Below are 17462 nucleotides of genomic sequence, written 5' to 3' on the forward strand. Positions count from 1 at the left end.
ATAATTTTAATTAAATTTTTTTGCAAAAAAAAGTTATACTCTGATTTTAGAAACATACACTAAAGTATGAAAGATGAAAATAAAAACGTAATTAAAGATTAAAATAAAACGTATGCAAGTGCAACTTAATTGAATTTAATAACTTTAAAATTATGTTACTAACAATTTTTTACTATACTAATAAGTAATTAATATGGATAAATTAATAATTAAATTAAAAAAAAAATTTTTAAATCTTCCTTAGAAATTTTTCTACCCTAGTAACTTTATTGTACCCAATTTTGTTAGTTAAATTGTATTGAGTAAGATCAGTTAATAACTTTTTAATTTACCTACATCTTGAGAACGTATAAAGTATGCTTTGAAACAAATGAACGTTATAGAAGTATATTATGAAGTAAATAGTATCTATATAGTCGTGTCACAAAAGCTGGTAATAATTTCTAATGGTTTCACCCAAAACAAATGTCATATCCATCAATTGTTCGGTTGAAAAATTAAAATTTAAAATATAAAAGATTGTTACAAAAACTTCAACTTCAAAAGTATTACCAGCTTTTGTGACACCAGCTAATACTATTTATATTAATAAATAATTTGACTAATACATTTAACATTACTTTGTTTCAAAGCATACTTTATAATTATGTTCTCAAGATGTAAGTAAATTTAAAAGGTAAATTAAAAGTTTAACAGATCTTACTCGTAAGTATAATATAGCTAACATTTAATTTGGTACAGGAAAGTTGATGTGGTAAAAAAATTACTAGGGTAGATATCAAATTTGGTGGTTTATTTAATTTAGTAACTAATTTATGCATTCATTAGTATGGTAAAATATTTTTTGTAAAATAATTTTAAGTTATTAAATTCAATTGAATTGTACTAGTATACGACTTATTTTAATCTTTAATTACGTTTTTATTTTCATATTTGATATTTTGGTGTATGTTTCTAAAACCAGATTATAATTATTTTTTTTGCAAAAAAATTTTTAAACAAAAAATCCGCAAAAACGTAATATCTATAGTTTTTTTTTAAATATCTACAAAACGGAAAACGCTAGGTACATACAACCTTATACCAAAAGAAAGGTTGTAATATGTACTACAAAAGGCAATACTAATATACAGGGTGTCCCATTTAAAAAAATGAGAAAATTTTGTATTTGCAAATAGTGATCACACTGTATATTTTATGGGTATATGTCAAATATGTTATTTTTTTTTTAAAATAAGAGTATGCTAAAAAAACTTAAACATATCATTTAAATTTTTATTACCTTGAAAGCCTAATCCACAGCCCTTTGAATATTACCATTTTTCTCAATAAAAGTGTAAATATTTCGAAAATTGTTAACTTTAGGTCTATAATACCTTATATAAATTCTTAATATTTTTAAAAACTATATTCAGAAATGATTTAATATACAGGGTGTTAGCAAATAAGTATGAAACATTTTAAGGGCTAATTCTACATGAAAAATTAATACCAGTTTGATCTATAAACATATGTCCGCAAATGCTTAGTTTCGGAGATACGGGGTGTTGAAATTTTTATTTCAAACTGCCAATTTATTTATTGCTCTAAGACCAGTTGAGCTATGAAAATGAAATTTGGTGAGTTTTAGGAGGTAGTTATGAATTTTATGACATACAATTAAGAATTTTGTATTCATCATTGGCGCGCCTACGGGCAATGGTCTGAATTATTTTAAAGAGAAAAATAGTACGCCACTGAGATATTTCGAATTAGAAATTATTTTTAAATTCCACGTCTAATTTATGATAAAAAACCTTTCTTGCCTTTTTTTCATATGATGCATCGTTTTTATGCAGAAAAATAAAACATCTTGGCGCATATTTTTCATTTCTTAATACATGATCAAGAACTATCCAATACAGTCGAACTCGCTTATTGGAATAGCCTTCGTGTCAAGCAAAAGTATTCCTATAACCGGGATATTCTAATAACCGATCTTTGGTAGCTAGTAGAAACGTTTCGGGACCTCAAATTTCTATTCCTTAAAGCTGGATATTCCTTTAACAGGTATTCTAATAAGCGGGTTCGACTGTATAATAATACTAAACTAGAACAATAACAGAAAATATTACTAATACCATTTCAACTAGGTGCAAAGCTGCAAGAAATGTTTAAAATGATCTCCTTTACAGGTAACAGAAGAATTTTATATTCATCATTGGCGCGCGTACGGGTAATGGTCTGAATTTTTTGAAGAAAAAAATAGTACGCCACTGTGATATGTCAAACTAAAAATAATTTTTCAATTCCTCGTTCAATTGACGACAAAAAATCTTTCTTGCATTTTTTTCATATGCGGCGCCGTTTTTATGCAAAAAAATTAAACCTCTTAACGTTTACAAAGTATTTGAACTAAGTTTCTATGCATATGGAAACTACTTCAAATACTTTGTAAGCGTTAAGATGTTTTATTTTTTTGTATAAAAACGGCGCCTCGTATGAAAAAAAGGAAAGAAAGATTTTTTTTTCGTAAATTGAACGTGGAATTCAAAAATAATTTTTAGTTTGACATATATCAGTGGCGTACTATTTTTTTCTTCAAAAAATTCAGACCATTACCCGTACGCGCGCCAATGATGAATATAAAATTCTTCTGTTATCTGTAAAGGAGATCATTTTAAACATTTCTTGCAGCTTTGCACCTAGTTGAAATCTTATTAGTAATATTTTCTGTTATTATTCTAGTTTAGTATTATTATATTGGATAGTTCTTGATGATGTATTAAGAAATGAGAAATACGCGCCAAGATGTTTTATTTTTCTGCATAAAAACGGTGCACCATATGAAAAAAGCCGAGAAAGGTTTTTTATCATAAATTAGAAGTGAAATTTAAAAATAATTTTTAATTCGAAATATCTCAGTGGCGTACTATTTTTTTCTCTAAAAAAATGCAGACCATTGCCCGTAGGCGCGCCAATGATGAATACAAAATTCTAAATCGTATGTCAAAAAATTTGTAATAACTACCTCCTAAAACTCACCAAATTTCATTTTCATAGCTCAACTGGTCTTAGGGCTGGTTGTTCGAACGCTAATCAACATTGATCACTATCAAATACTTAATTACTGTCACAACTGTCAATCTCAACTTTGGTTGGGTTGCCGAAAACATAATTATTTATGACAATTATGAAATTAGTTAATCAATTATGTTAATAATTGTTATGTTAATTGACTAACTTATCTCATAATTATAATTAACTATGTTTTAGCAACCCAACCAAAGTTGACATTGACAGTTGTGACACTAATTAAATATTTGATAGTGATCAATGTTGATTAGCGTTCGAACAACCGGCCCCTAGAGCAATAAATAAATTGGCAGTTTGAAATAAAAATTTCTACACCCCGTATCTCCGAAACTAAGCATTTGCGGACATATGCTTATAGAGCAAATTGCTATTAATTTTTCATGTAGAATTAGCCCTTAAAATTTTTCATACTTATTTACTAACACCCTGTATAGGGTGTTCCATTTAAAAAAACATAACTTTGGTTCGTACCGTCGTTCTGACTCACCCTGTATAATCGAAAATAATTTTAAATTATAGACGGCTTCGATATACATTAATTTTGTTAAAAACATTTTTTTTATATCCCATAATTTAGCCGTAATCAAAGAAAACCAGAGGTTTGGCGCACCCTGTATTTTTGATTATGACATTGCATGTAACTTTTTTGGTATTGTAATATAATACAAATGCTTCTAATCACTTGAAGTCCTATGTTTTGGCTATCTGTGGACAAATTTTCAGCCAAATCGATTGATGTATTTTGGGAATGGAGGAAAATGTAAGAAACGGTATTTTAACGTTTTCTCCACTATAAAATTTGATCAAAAACTTGTTTTGAATCAAAATAACTTGTTTTAATGCCATATGACATTTTTGAGTCTCTTCTATTATAATATTATGTTTTTCATTGATATTTTACGATAGAAAATGCAAATTTGTTTAAATAAATACCAAATCACTGTACAATCGCTTAAAATAACATTTTGAGAAAAAAGAAGAAGAAGACAAGTCGACCTTAAACGTTTTATTTCTACATCCCGCAGATGCTATATACCAATTTTCAGACAAATCGGAGATCCAAAAGTTTTTTTGATCCAAAATTGAGTGATTTGAAATGGAATCACCCGTTTACAATACATAGGGCTTTTCATCGATTGTCATTTGTTTCGAGCTTCTGTCATGTGTCACATAATATTAATATATCTACGCCATACGTCTTTGGTTTGTATCATTATTATATACCAATAACGTATGAGGTAGATATATTAATATTATGTGACACATGACAGAAGCTTGAAACAAATGACTGTGAATGAAAAGCCCTATACTTACGACTTACATACATAATCTTATTGAATCTATTACCTTTAAACGCGAATAACTTGCAAACTACTTACTCTATCGCATTTAGACGAAAGGATGATATTTACGTAAAAAGTAACAAATGACCAAAAACATGCTGAAACGAAAGGAAGTATACATCCCTACAGCACGCCTCTGGTAACATCGGAAAACTAACTTTTAACACCAGTTAAAGTATCCTAACATGTGTAAACTGTTTGTCAAGTTTGAACAAAAAATATTTGAAGGTGTTAAAAGAATGAGCTGAAACCATTTTAGAACATTTTAGTCCAGTCGGGTTAGACGAATAACAGGCCTAACCTTGCATTAGGAGCTGCCCCAAATTTTATTTTTCTAATCTTTGGGGAGGGTCAATAGTAGTGTAAATTTAAAATCTCGACTGAATTGCGCCGTTGCGTAGCCGCCATCTTGATTTTAAACTAGAACCGTTTTTGCTCAATATCTACGCCATTTTCCACTTTCCGACAAAGAGTATACGAACCAAAATTGATAAAAATGTGATTTTCTATAATTTCTATTATTACAATTTTTCGTGCGGTCGATATTTTCCGAGTTATGGCGGAAAATATTGACAGTTAGAGCATAGTTATTGAATTTTTTCGTTTATTATTAGTTTTACGACAAAAATGTTCCTATACAAAAATAGAGAGAATTAAATTCTACACAATTTTGATCTCCTTCATTTTTTTGCTAAAATTAATATTTAAGGTAGTACGTATGCGGTAATGGCGCGAGCGTAAGACCCGATTGATTTTATAGCAATTGTTTTTGTTCAATATCTACGCCATTTTCAATTAAAATTGTTCAAAATAGAATTTCCTACAATTTGTTTTTAGCAATTTTTTTCATGGGGTTGATATTTTCCGAGTTACATGGGAAAACAGTAAAAAGTGGTGGGGGGAGCATAATTATTGAATTGAATCTTGTTTCCGAGCTGCCCCAAATTTTATAATTCTATCCTTTAGGAGAGATCAATAGTAGTGTAAATTTAAAATCTCGACTGAATTCCGCGGTTGCATTAGCCGCCATATTGATTTTAAATGAGAACTGTTGTTGCTTAATATCTCCGCCATTTTCAACTTTTCGACAAAAATGGTGGGAGAGAAAATTGTTGGAAATGCAATTTCCTACAATTTCTTTTGCACAATTTTTTTATGCGATCAAGATTCTCCGAGTTAAGGGGGAAAATAGTGGAAGCGAAGGGGAAGCATAATTATTGAATTGTCTCATTTATTATTAATTTTACGACATAATTATACATAAACAAAAATAAAAAGAATTATATTTTATACAATTTTTGAAACTTCCAATGAAACATCAACCAAATTAAGTATATAAAAGACATAAATAATAAATTATATACATTAAATTCACTTAATTTTATTAACTAGCGGGTTTTATTGGTTGAATTTTTCTGTCGATATTTTAAGTTTCATGTTAGCTAATATATTTTAATATTTCAACATTTTTTTTTTAATTTTGGACCCTGTTGGGGGGAATTTTCCCATCCCCCACAATTTTTTATGCGATCAATATTCTCCGAGTTAAGGGGGAAATAGTGGAAGCGAAGGGGAAGCATAATTATTGAATTGTCTCATTTATTATTAACTTTACGACATAATTATACATAAACAAAAATAAAAAGAATTATATTTTATACAATTTTTTAAACTTCCAATGAAACAGTTAAGTATATAAAAGACATAAATAATAAATTATATACATTAAATTCACTTAATTTTATTAACTAGCGGGTTTTATTGGTTGAATTTTTGTGTCGATATGTTAAGTTTCATGTTAGCTAATATATTTTAATATTTCAACAATTTTTTTTTAATTTTGGACCCTGTTGGGGGGAATTTTCCCATCCCCCCTTGTAGACCCGCCACTGGTTCTCTCAAAAAATTGTAGTAAATCGTAATTGCAACAATTTCAGTTCTTACACTTTTTGTCGAAAAGTTGAAAACGGCGGAGATATTGAACAAAAACAATTGCTCTAAAATCAATCAGGTCTTACGTACGCAAAAAAATGAACGATATCAAAATTGTACAAAATTTAATTCTCTTCATTTTTGTGTAGGTACATATTTGTTGTAAAACTAATAAGAAACGAGGTAATTCAATAATTCAATAATTATGCTCCAACTGTCACTAATTTCCCCTCATAACTCGAAACTATCGACCGCACGAAAAAAAATATAATAAGTGAAATTATAGAAAATCGCATTTTCAACAATTTCAATTTCTACACTTTTTGTCGAAAAATTGAAAATGGCGGAGATATTAAGCAAAAACGGTTCTCGTTTAAAATCAAGATGGCGGCTAACGCAACGGTGGAATTCAGTCGAGATTTTAAATTTATACTAATATTGACCCTCTCTAATGATTAGAAAAATAAAATTTGGGGTAGCTTGTAATGCAAGGTCAAATGCTATCCCGACTGGGCTATTTGTAATAAAACACTCTTTATCTCGGTAAGAAGAAATATTTAAGAGTATACTTGTAGTGTTACAACTTCGTATTTTGACTATATGGACAATTCTTAATAAAATACCATAGTAGTCCATATCAGATTTAAATCCGATCGAGCATTTATATGACACTTTAAAACATCGCATTTGAAAAAAGATTCCATTCCTTTGAGACTGGTATGGCTAAGAATTGCAGCACAAAAAATTTCACTTCACGTGATAATTTCAAAATATTCGATATTTTTGTCACAGAGTGTATAAAAAACGAAAAAAATTTTTAAACACTTACCTTCTTGACATTCGCTGTTGATGAAGTCAAATGAACTCTCTGAATTAATTGATTCTGCCCTAGAATTAGAATTTTCCAAAGCAAAGTTGTCGAAATTAAGTTGTACTTGTACTGAATTTTTTATTACAGGTGTTTTTTCAATATCTGTCTCATCCGAATCGCTGAAACATTTATTGGTCGCCTGAGAAATTTCCTCAGGAACCTCTTCATCATTGTCCCCGCCGATAACAGCATCTGTTGTATTTGAAATTTCCTCAGGAACTCCTTCAACATTGAGATCAGCATCCGAATCAAAACTGTCATCAATTTGTGGGTTACTTGATCTTGAAGAATCATTCTCAATGTAATTTTCGTTTTCGTTAGCTGCCAAATTGTCGCAAGGGCTTTTTTGCGAACTATTATCTTCTTCTTGTCTTTCGGAATTTCTTTCGTTTTCTTCGTCTGAGGAAATAGGCTGAGTTTCTACGGAATAAACATTGTAATAATCATCAGAATGCTTGCTAATGTCACCAACATTATCTTTTTCAGACAAACTAGTACGTGGTGACTGTACTGATTGTACTGGGTCATCGACTATCGCTTCATTTTCGTCATCTGTAGCACATGCTTGAGACGTTTTACCTTCTTTTTTATCATCTAACTCAATTTCAATACTTGAATTTTCTTTTATGTCAAAATATTCTTCAAATGAAGTGATGTTCATCAGCTCATCGGTAGTACGTCTTTTGTTAAGATTTTTGTTTTTGTTATTTGTAGGCGACTTCATTATTTTCTCAAAATCTTCAGTCGTAACTTTGTCTATACTATCTATATTCAAATAACGTTCTTCAGTTTTACCATCGATAGCATCGGAAAGATCTGTAGGCGATTTCATTATTTTCTCAAAATCTTCAGTACTAACTTTGTCAACACTATCTATATTCAAATCAAGTTTTTTAGATTTATCATCGATATCATCGGAAATATTTGTAGGCGATTTCATTATTTCCTCAAAATCTTCAGTACTAACTTTGTCTATTATACTATCTATGTTCGAATAGTGTTCTTTAGTTTTATCATCGATATCATCGGAAATTTGATGTTCTGGTGATTTACAACTCGAGGTTGAAGGTAGGTTTTCGTGCAATTGATCATTACTAACATTAGATATTGAATTTTGATTTTTCTGTTTTAAATTATTCTGATTTTTCACCATTTTAGGTGTACGAATTGCCTGCATGCTTTCTGTATTGTGATCTTCCATCTCTACATGGACAGGTAAAGTATTTGTCTTAACTAAACTTTTAGAAATAGGTAAAGGCGTACTGGTTTTCCGCACTATCTTTTGAGTAGGAACGGAGTAGAAGCCATCGGGTTCTTCCTCGTCATCCTTTATCAATACAACCATGTTCTCATCGCTATTCCTTCCATTCGATTTCTTCGACGAATCTAAAAATATTCAGAAATGTAATACGATAAAATGCTTAATATAATTATTAGTAGAAAATAACGATAAATATAGACATGCATGCAAAATATGTTACAATAAGACAAGATATGATATTGCGCAGGTGGGTCGGGCTACCTGACGTCATTCTATAAGTAGATCAGCATTGTATTCAATGTTGTTGTATAGTAAACGGTGTTTATTTTTCTGTTTGGAGCGATTTTGAATATAAGTAAACTGATTGAAAAGCGCTACGAAGACTCTTGGAAAAACGATGAAACATTATCCATTTTCAAGAAAGCCTTTGACAAAAATCCGGCAGGATCAAAAGAAGCTAATCAATGTCAAGCTGACATTTGGAAAATACCTCACATTTATTTACTACTAGTGATTTTACCCGTCGCGTCGTCATGCTATGACAGAGGATGCAATCAATTGCCTCTTAACAGTCACTGCACTCAATTTTATACTTCCTCATATTTTATCGTATCTCCCCCCATTTTTATGTGACTTCCTCTATATTTTTGACCCCTCCAATTTTTTTTAATACTTCCTATTTTTCTGGCACCCTCGAATTTGTTCTGATTCCCTCTAATTTATTTTTATTACATCTTACATTATATAGCTATATATTTAAAAAACGAAAGACAATAAATAACGGCACGTGGCACTTGCGACAGAAGTAACTACTTCTTATAAGGCGTTCATCATCATTCTCTTTGCCTTATCCCTATGCGGGGTCGGCTTCCCTAATTGCATTTCTCCACACAATTCTATCTTGGGCCATATCAATGTTAATCCCTTTTACCAACACGTCCTGCCTTATCGTCTCTCCCCAGGTCTTCCTCTCCTACTCCTTCCAGGAATCTGCACTTCAGCTATTCTTCGTATTGGGTGATTAACGTCTCGACGTTGAACATGACCAAACCATCTTAACCTATGCTCTCTAATTTTGGCATTAATTGGTGCCACATCTAGACTTCCCCTAATATACTCATTTCTAATTTTATCCTTCTTTGTCACTTCACTCATCCATCTAAGCATTCTCATTTCCGCCACATGCATTCGTTGTTCCTCTTTCTTTTTCACTGCCCAACATTCAGTTCCGTACATCATAGCCGGTCTTATGGCTGTTTTATAGAATTTTCCCTTCAGCTTCATTGGAATTTTTCTGTCACACAACACACCACTCGCTTCTTTCCACTTCATCCATCCAGCCCTAATTCTACTGCATGCATCTCCATCTATTTCTCCATTACTCTGTAATACCGATCCTAGGTACTTAAAACTATTGCTTCTCACAATCATTTCACCATCCAAAGATACCATTTTATTTGTAATAACACCATCTTTAAATGAGCATTCCAAATACTCTGTTTTTGTCCTACTAAGTTTTAAACCTTTTTCCTCCACAGCTTGTCTACACTGTTCCAGTTTTTGTTCTAAGTCTCTTTCACTATTTCCCACTAACACTACATCATCAGCATATATTAGGCACCATGGAATGCTACCCTGTAGTTTCGCTGATATCTGGTCCAAAACTAATAAGAATAAATAAGGACTAAGCACCGAGCCTTGGTGCAATCCTACTTTCACATGAAATTTATCAGTCTCTCCCACACCTGTCCTAACACTAGTCGTTACTCCCTCATACATATCTCTCACAACCTTTAGATATTCGCCAGGGACTCGTATTTCGGTTTCTTCACGTATCCGTCTATCAATTACTCTCTCCCATATTTTCATGGTGTGGCTAAGTAGTTTTATAGCCCTGTAGTTTGTTCTTCTTCTTATAAGGCGTTATATCTATTAAAATATGTCTGCTTATCACTAAAGTACCGTCGTGCTATCATGTTATATTCAACAAAACCAGTTTCGTATTCCCTTTCATTAGATAGCGCAAATCAGTTTGGCTGATTTTGTCTGCAGGTATATGTTTGAAGAATCTCTTTTGTGCGACTGGATATATGGAATTTCTCAGCATTAAATCATATTCATGGTAAATCGATGGTATATAGGGATATTACACTGTCCAATGATATGGTAGGTGCATGGCAACTATTTCGAACTAGCCGATTTTATCACTTTGTTTGATCTAATGTGATCTAATCTATAATGTATTTATAATTTACATTTTCATGATTGTCTTATATTTATGTTTAATTAGTTAATTTTGATTATTATTATATTGTAAAAATAAAACTACTGGTTTGTGACAAATAAAAGAAGATTACCTATTTTATTTTAGTCTATTTTATTCATAATCGTTTTATGTTTATTCATTATCATTATTATTTTGGGCAGCGATAAGAAGTATTCGCTTTAAAAATTACAGGCTATGTTAAATAAAATAAATGCGGAAGATATACATTGGTTACTTATTTTATTTTAATTTGATAAGTTTTTTAATCATTTATAGTATGATAAGCAGGGCCGGACTGGCACATAAAAAAGGCGCCAGACCCCCCCCTTCTTTATATCAAACTTTTTTCAAATCCTAACACATGTATTTTCAAGTAACGCTATAAATATTACTTGTGATTTTTTTAAGTTTATTTTAATTTAAATCCATAAAATAATTTACTATTTTTATTGGAAATAGTAAATTATATTAAGATGCCATAAAAATATAGCCTCAGTTTCCCAGTATCCCTTTTACTCCGTTACATTTTTTGTGATATCTGGAGATATAAAACAAATTTTTTAAAAGCTTGAGTAATTTTTTAACTTCTTCTACAGATGAATCTACTGGTTCAAAAACAATGAACAAAAATCATGATTGGTGTTCAATATAAGTCACTTTTTGAATTTTTTCAAATTTTTAGAGCGTTCTAACACTCCATATAATAGAAGAGTAAACCTAGATAAAATATCCGCAACCACACGGTGTCAGGTGATCCTGCCTGAGTGGTGAATGACCTAGATCAGACAGCCGCAAACGGAGCCTCCGGAGAACTGATGAAACCCTTTGAAATCTGAAATTCAAGCCTTAACGTGGATAAGGGCGCACTGCCTTGCCGGACAGTATAATTCGCCCCTACTCATGGGAACTATATGGATTTAATCACGCAGGAAAAAATAAAACAAAACGAAGGGACAATGGAGCGAGTCACCCGTGGTGATGCAATCTGGAACAAGCTATGAATGAGTTGATAATATCGTGTTCATCAGCAGTGAAGGGAACAAATTGAAAGGGGTCTAGGACATTTCGGCGTCGCCGTTTCGGCGTGGCCATTTCGGCGTGGCCGTTTGGGCGTAGAGCCGTTTCGGCGTAGGCCGTTTCGGCGTCGGCCATTTCGGCGTCAGAGATTTTATTTTAGTTGACTAAATACCTACATTGGAGTCTATTAGTAAGACATTATTTTGAAAAAAATCTTTTAATATAGTTATTTAAGTAGATACATTGGAGTCCATTGATCACAAAATTTTAATATTAATGGTAGATTTGTATATGTCAATTTTATACTTATGTGTGTGTGCTTGTTATTTAGCTCATAGTTAATGTAATATCTGTAATTGGCTTCTAGCTGTAGATATTATATATAAATAAATGAATAAACAAGATTTTGGAAAAATGAATATTTTATTTTAGTTATTATTTACATGTTATAATTAGATATGTGCTAGTCCAATTAAAAATTCTGAAACATTTATACTTACATACAAGACATTTATATTTAACCTACAAAACTTATTCACGAAATATTAATTAAAATAAAGTACCTACTTACATATTATAATTATGTGCTAGTCCTCTTAAAAATTCTAAAACATCCCCGTTTGCATCAAAATTTCCCACAAGCCGTGAAATGCGATCATCTGCGTCTCTGTATTTTCTTAATTTCAATGGTGGGAGATTACCTGCCACAAGTTGCTCGAAATAGACATCTCGACCTTTCTGCACCTGACGCAGGCCATCTATAAATTTCCATATGGTTGGATGATCTGCTCCCAATTCCATCTTGAGTCTTCTATGGGCGGCCTCAGCGTGATTATTTGTCCGGTCTTCTCCATCCAGAGTTCTCTGGTAGAGGTTCCACATCCTTTGGGGAAATAAACTTGGTCTTCTGCCATTTCCTCTTCTGTTCATACGTCCAATATAGTAGTCTTCAAACCAGTCTACAAGTGGTTGGTGTTCAGCAGGTAGAGCTTCCGCTAGAACGGCAAAGGCATCATCTAAATGTTCGATAGGAACAAATGCTAATGCTGTCAACATTCTGCAATTTAAAGCGAATTGTGGATCAGCATTATACTCTCTCGTATATCCCATAGCAGCCACTTGTTTCTTCATATTTTGTGCCAAATGGAAAAAACATCCATTGATGTCGACGCCTGGAAAACAATCTTCCATTGCCTTAAATGCCGCCTGTTCGAAATCGCAATGGATTGCTCTGGGTTGCAAATTTGGTACAATTTGTCTGATCAATTCAAACATACGGGTATATGTGGATCTTGTTTTATTCGGCAGCATGGCATAAAATATTGGATGGACTCCATTATATTTTGTGGCCATAACTGTGTATACTTGTAAAAATAGAGATGGTGCTATAGCAAATGTACCGTCACCATACCACACATCTGAGGTCTGTAGATGTTGCAGCCACGATTCTCTCCCGAAAATCAAAATTCTTTGCAATCCTTCTCCATCATCTGCTAATAAAAAATTTTCTTCTACACCATCTTGTAACGTGTAAACACGATAAGACTCGGGAATTACTAACTCTTCAACAGTTGTCGGATTTGATGGGGCTGCATGAACTTCGTTACGTTTTCGTCTGATGAATTTTCTCATCGCGCCAGTGTTTGGGAGCCGACCATGACAAGCTTGACTTGTATTTCTCAGGCACTCATTGATTACCACTATTGTCCCTTCGTTTGTTTCTGTAGCACGCTTTTTCATTTTTGTAACAACTTGTGCTACTTCCACGTCCATCGCCGAGGAGTCGTGAGTGTGAACATTTACTTTCTTGATGACTTCACCATCTCTTGTATGTATTCTTGCTTTGCACGTTTGTTTCCTCTCACACCTCCAAAATTTTAGGGATTCATCGCTTTTACTAACAGCGTCAAAAACATACATGAAACCATCAGTGGTAAATTTCTCTCTTCCTCTGGTCGATAAAATTTTTCGTTCCATAGCTTAAAAATTCTTCGTCTGTATATCGTATAAATACTACTATGAAATATTATAAGACACTACATAAACTCTTAAACTGATCTCTGTTCGAGGTATTTCCTAATAATAGTACATTATATACCGCGGGACTGAAGTAGTACATTTAATCCTGAAGGTAAAGTTTATGGCCCGACCGCAGGGAGGGCCATAATTTACCTGAAGTTTTACCTAAGTTTTCGAGGAAATGTTAATAACATTATTATGTGATTTATAGAATTTTGTATTTAAATTTTCGAAGAAACTGCAATAAATATAGGGATAACTATTATTATACTAACTAATGGTAAATATTTTAAAAGCAGATTCCTTTCAAGAAAATATTGTATAATTTAATTTTTTTTAAAAATATACATTCTGCAAATATTTTTGCTTAAAAAAGATATTTTAACAATATTAAAATTCTCCGTCTATATACCATATAATGTATGTCTAATTAAAGTTGAAAAATGTCAGTTATCATCTAATTAGCTCTGGGACAATTAAGAGAACAGCAATTATTATTAATATGCATTAATAAAAAATCCAATATAGGTATTTGCAGAATAAAATATAACAAAATGTTTATAAAAGAAATATATTTAGTTTATTTTTCTACTTGACCATTAATGTTAAAATTGTGTGACCAATGAACTCCAATGTATTTAAATAACTATATTAAAAGATTTTTTTCCAAAAAATTGCCTGACCAATAAACCTCAATGTAGGTATTTAGTCAACTAAAATAAAATTTCTGACGCCGAAATGGCCGACGCCGAAACGGCCTACGCCGAAACGGCCTACGCCGAAACGGCTCTACGCCCAAACGGCCACGCCGAAATGGCCACGCCGAAACGGCGACGCCGAAACGTCCCATTCCGAATTGAAAGTACTCAGCGAAGAAGAAAAGAGGAAGGAGACTTCGGAAAAAGGGGATCTGTTGGAAGAATTCCGGTCAGGGGTAGGGACCTGAACAAGACGGAGCTTCCAGCGGAGGCAACCTTGCAAAGGAGCTCCTCACTTGGGGAGAAAAGATCTAGAGAGGAGTAGAGTTCCGAAATAACGGCTATGGTAAGAGCAATGAATAAACTTACCAGAGTTACAAATAATTTAGTGAAACTAATGTCCGACCATAAGAACATGAAAGTCGAAATCAAGAATGAGGTAAAAAACCTTAAAAGAGTCACCAAAGACACCTTCTTCCTTTTTATATAGACATGACTGTCTGTTTCTTCAATGTGCCTCTAGTAAGTTGTCGTTCCATCGTTTTCGTGGTCTTTCCACTGATCTTCTTCCTATTGGAGAACCGTCTTGCGCTGTCCTTAAACTATCGAAGACCACTGTCCACCGAAGACATGGAGGGCACTTTCAGAGAAGTCGCCCTCGGCAGCATTGAGAACCGAAATATAATAGTGGAGAAAAGCGATGAGGAAGGAACGACTAAGAAGCGGCAAGCGTGTCCACACAAATGGACTTCGAAGCGTTCATTTCCGAATAACTTAGTGAAAGAAAGATACAAATGATCGCAACGGTCCTGAACTCAAGGGCAAGAGGCTTTGAAAAAATTAACATTATAAATTCAAATAGAAAGAAAATCACTTTACTTTACGGTCGTCAAACCGGGAAGAGGAAATAAACCTCCAGGCGACTTAGTAATGGTCTTGGAACCTGGACTTCTAGGTGAAGGGGAAAGGTCCAACGACTTGACCAGAAAAAACCGAAACTGGTAGTAAGTGCAGTAGGTATATACAGACCAAGAGACCTCCCACTTAATTCTATGATCACAAGACTCCATGTCCAGCGATGCTTCAGATACCCACAGCTCGGTCATGGTAAAACCGACTGCAAGGGAGAAAACTGAGCGACTCCGGCTACAGATGTGGCAAGGGAGGCCATCAGGCACGAGAGTCCAGTAGTGAGGCGGCTTTTTGCCTCACTTCAGTGTCCGGAGTATAAATGGTATGTAAATGATTAATGGGATGTTACAATATCGACAAGCTCTTATTTTTAAAGGATGCATATCGAATTTCTTAAACATTTAAACCAAACATTAAAATGGCCACTTTTTGCGCATTCTGACAAAGTTGTGTTTCTACTACGCCCACGGGCTTCATTATGTAGGATTCTAGGGCGAAACAATCCTACATGTATAATGTAGTTATGGAGCGCAGAAGACTGTACTCATATATTTTAGGCCAATTGTGAGATGTAACACTCTTATATTAGCCATTTGATTATCTAATACCTGATACAAGTTGATAATTTGTATTTTGTTGTACCCAATGGCTTCATTATTTAGGATTCAGGGGCGCAACAATCCTATATGTATAATGTAGTTATGGAGAGCAGAAAACTACACCTGTCTATTATAGGCCAATTGTGGGATGTAACACTATATCAAGTATCAGATAATTAAATTGCTTAGATGCAACGCTCAGCTCCCTCGAAGACCATTTTTATAATAGAAACAGCGGAAATTGATACCTAAGAAAGGCGCCCGAATCGTAAAAATGATCTTCGAGGGCACCGCGCGTCGTATCTAAGCTATTTATTATAATAGAGACAGTGGACATTTATACCTACAAAAGACAAACGAATCTAAAAATGGTCTTTAAGGGCGCAGCGAGTCGTATTTAAGCTATTTATTATAACAGAAACAGCGGAAATTGATACCCACGAAAGGCGCCCGAATCGTAAAAATTATCTTCGAGGGCGCCGCGCGTCGTATGTAAGCTATTTATTATAATAGAGACAGCGGATATTGATACCTGCAAAAGGCAAATGAATCTAAAAATGGTCATCAAGGGCGCCGCGACTCGTATCTAAGCTATTTATTATAACAGAAACAGCGAAAATTATTGATACCTACGAAATGCGCCCGAATCGTAAAAATTGTCTTCGAGGGCGCCACGCGTCGAATCTAAGCTACCTATGTATTAGAATAGAAACACCGGATATTGATACCTACGAAAGGCGCCCGAATCGTAAAAATGGTCTTCGAGGGCACCGCGCGTCGTATCTGTGCTATTTGATTATCTGATACCTGGTAAAAGTTATACTTTGTTGTACCCACTGGCTTCATTATATAGGTTTCTATAGCAGTTTCTGTTCTTCATGAAGTAGAAACAGTTTTTAGGGGAATGGTTGCCACCTAGTCTTTGTGTAATGGTTAAAAAAAATTTTTTTCAGCGTTTAATTTTTTTAATGGATATATACTAACGAAGGCAAATGGGCCGGCGGCCCAGTCCGGGCCTGATGATAAGATTGATCCAAAAGATGGCATAACCCAGACATCCAAAGTGAAAGTTCTCCTCCAACACCAAATTGTTCTATATGGTCCACATAATTTTCAGAAAAAAGTCCCACCATTTTGAGCGTCGGGTTTGGGGGGGGGGGGGGAGAGGGAGAAATCGGTAAATTCGTAGTTTTTTTGCGTCTTTCGTCAATATTTCTAAAACTCTGCGGTTTAGCATGAACAACCTTCTATACAAAAATGTTCTACATTAAATTTGAAATAAAAAAGGTCCAATGCATAATCCTTCTAAAATGAACGGTTCCAAAGTTACAGAGGTAGTATAGTATAATTGGTCCAAAAAAGGCCTAACCCAGACATCAAAAATAAAAGTTTTCCTCCAACACCAAATTGTTCTATATGGTCCATATATGGTTCAGTAAAAATTTACACCATTTTGAGCGTCCGGTTTG

General features: G+C 33.4%; 1 protein-coding gene across 3 annotated transcripts in view; it reads right to left on the bottom strand.

The window, feature by feature from the left end:
* LOC126883268 (transcriptional regulator ATRX-like) overlaps positions 1 to 17462 on the bottom strand; it is a 442769-nt gene that overhangs the window by 398818 nt on the left and 26489 nt on the right. For all 3 annotated transcript variants that reach the window (XM_050648594.1, XM_050648595.1, XM_050648593.1), the window contains exon 3: positions 7180 to 8607. In XM_050648594.1, coding sequence (XP_050504551.1) covers positions 7180 to 8607 — 1428 coding nt within the window. The remainder of the gene's footprint in view (positions 1 to 7179; positions 8608 to 17462) is intronic.

This window comes from Diabrotica virgifera, chromosome 4, assembly GCF_917563875.1.
Source record: "Diabrotica virgifera virgifera chromosome 4, PGI_DIABVI_V3a".
Taxonomy (NCBI): Eukaryota; Metazoa; Arthropoda; class Insecta; order Coleoptera; family Chrysomelidae; genus Diabrotica; species Diabrotica virgifera.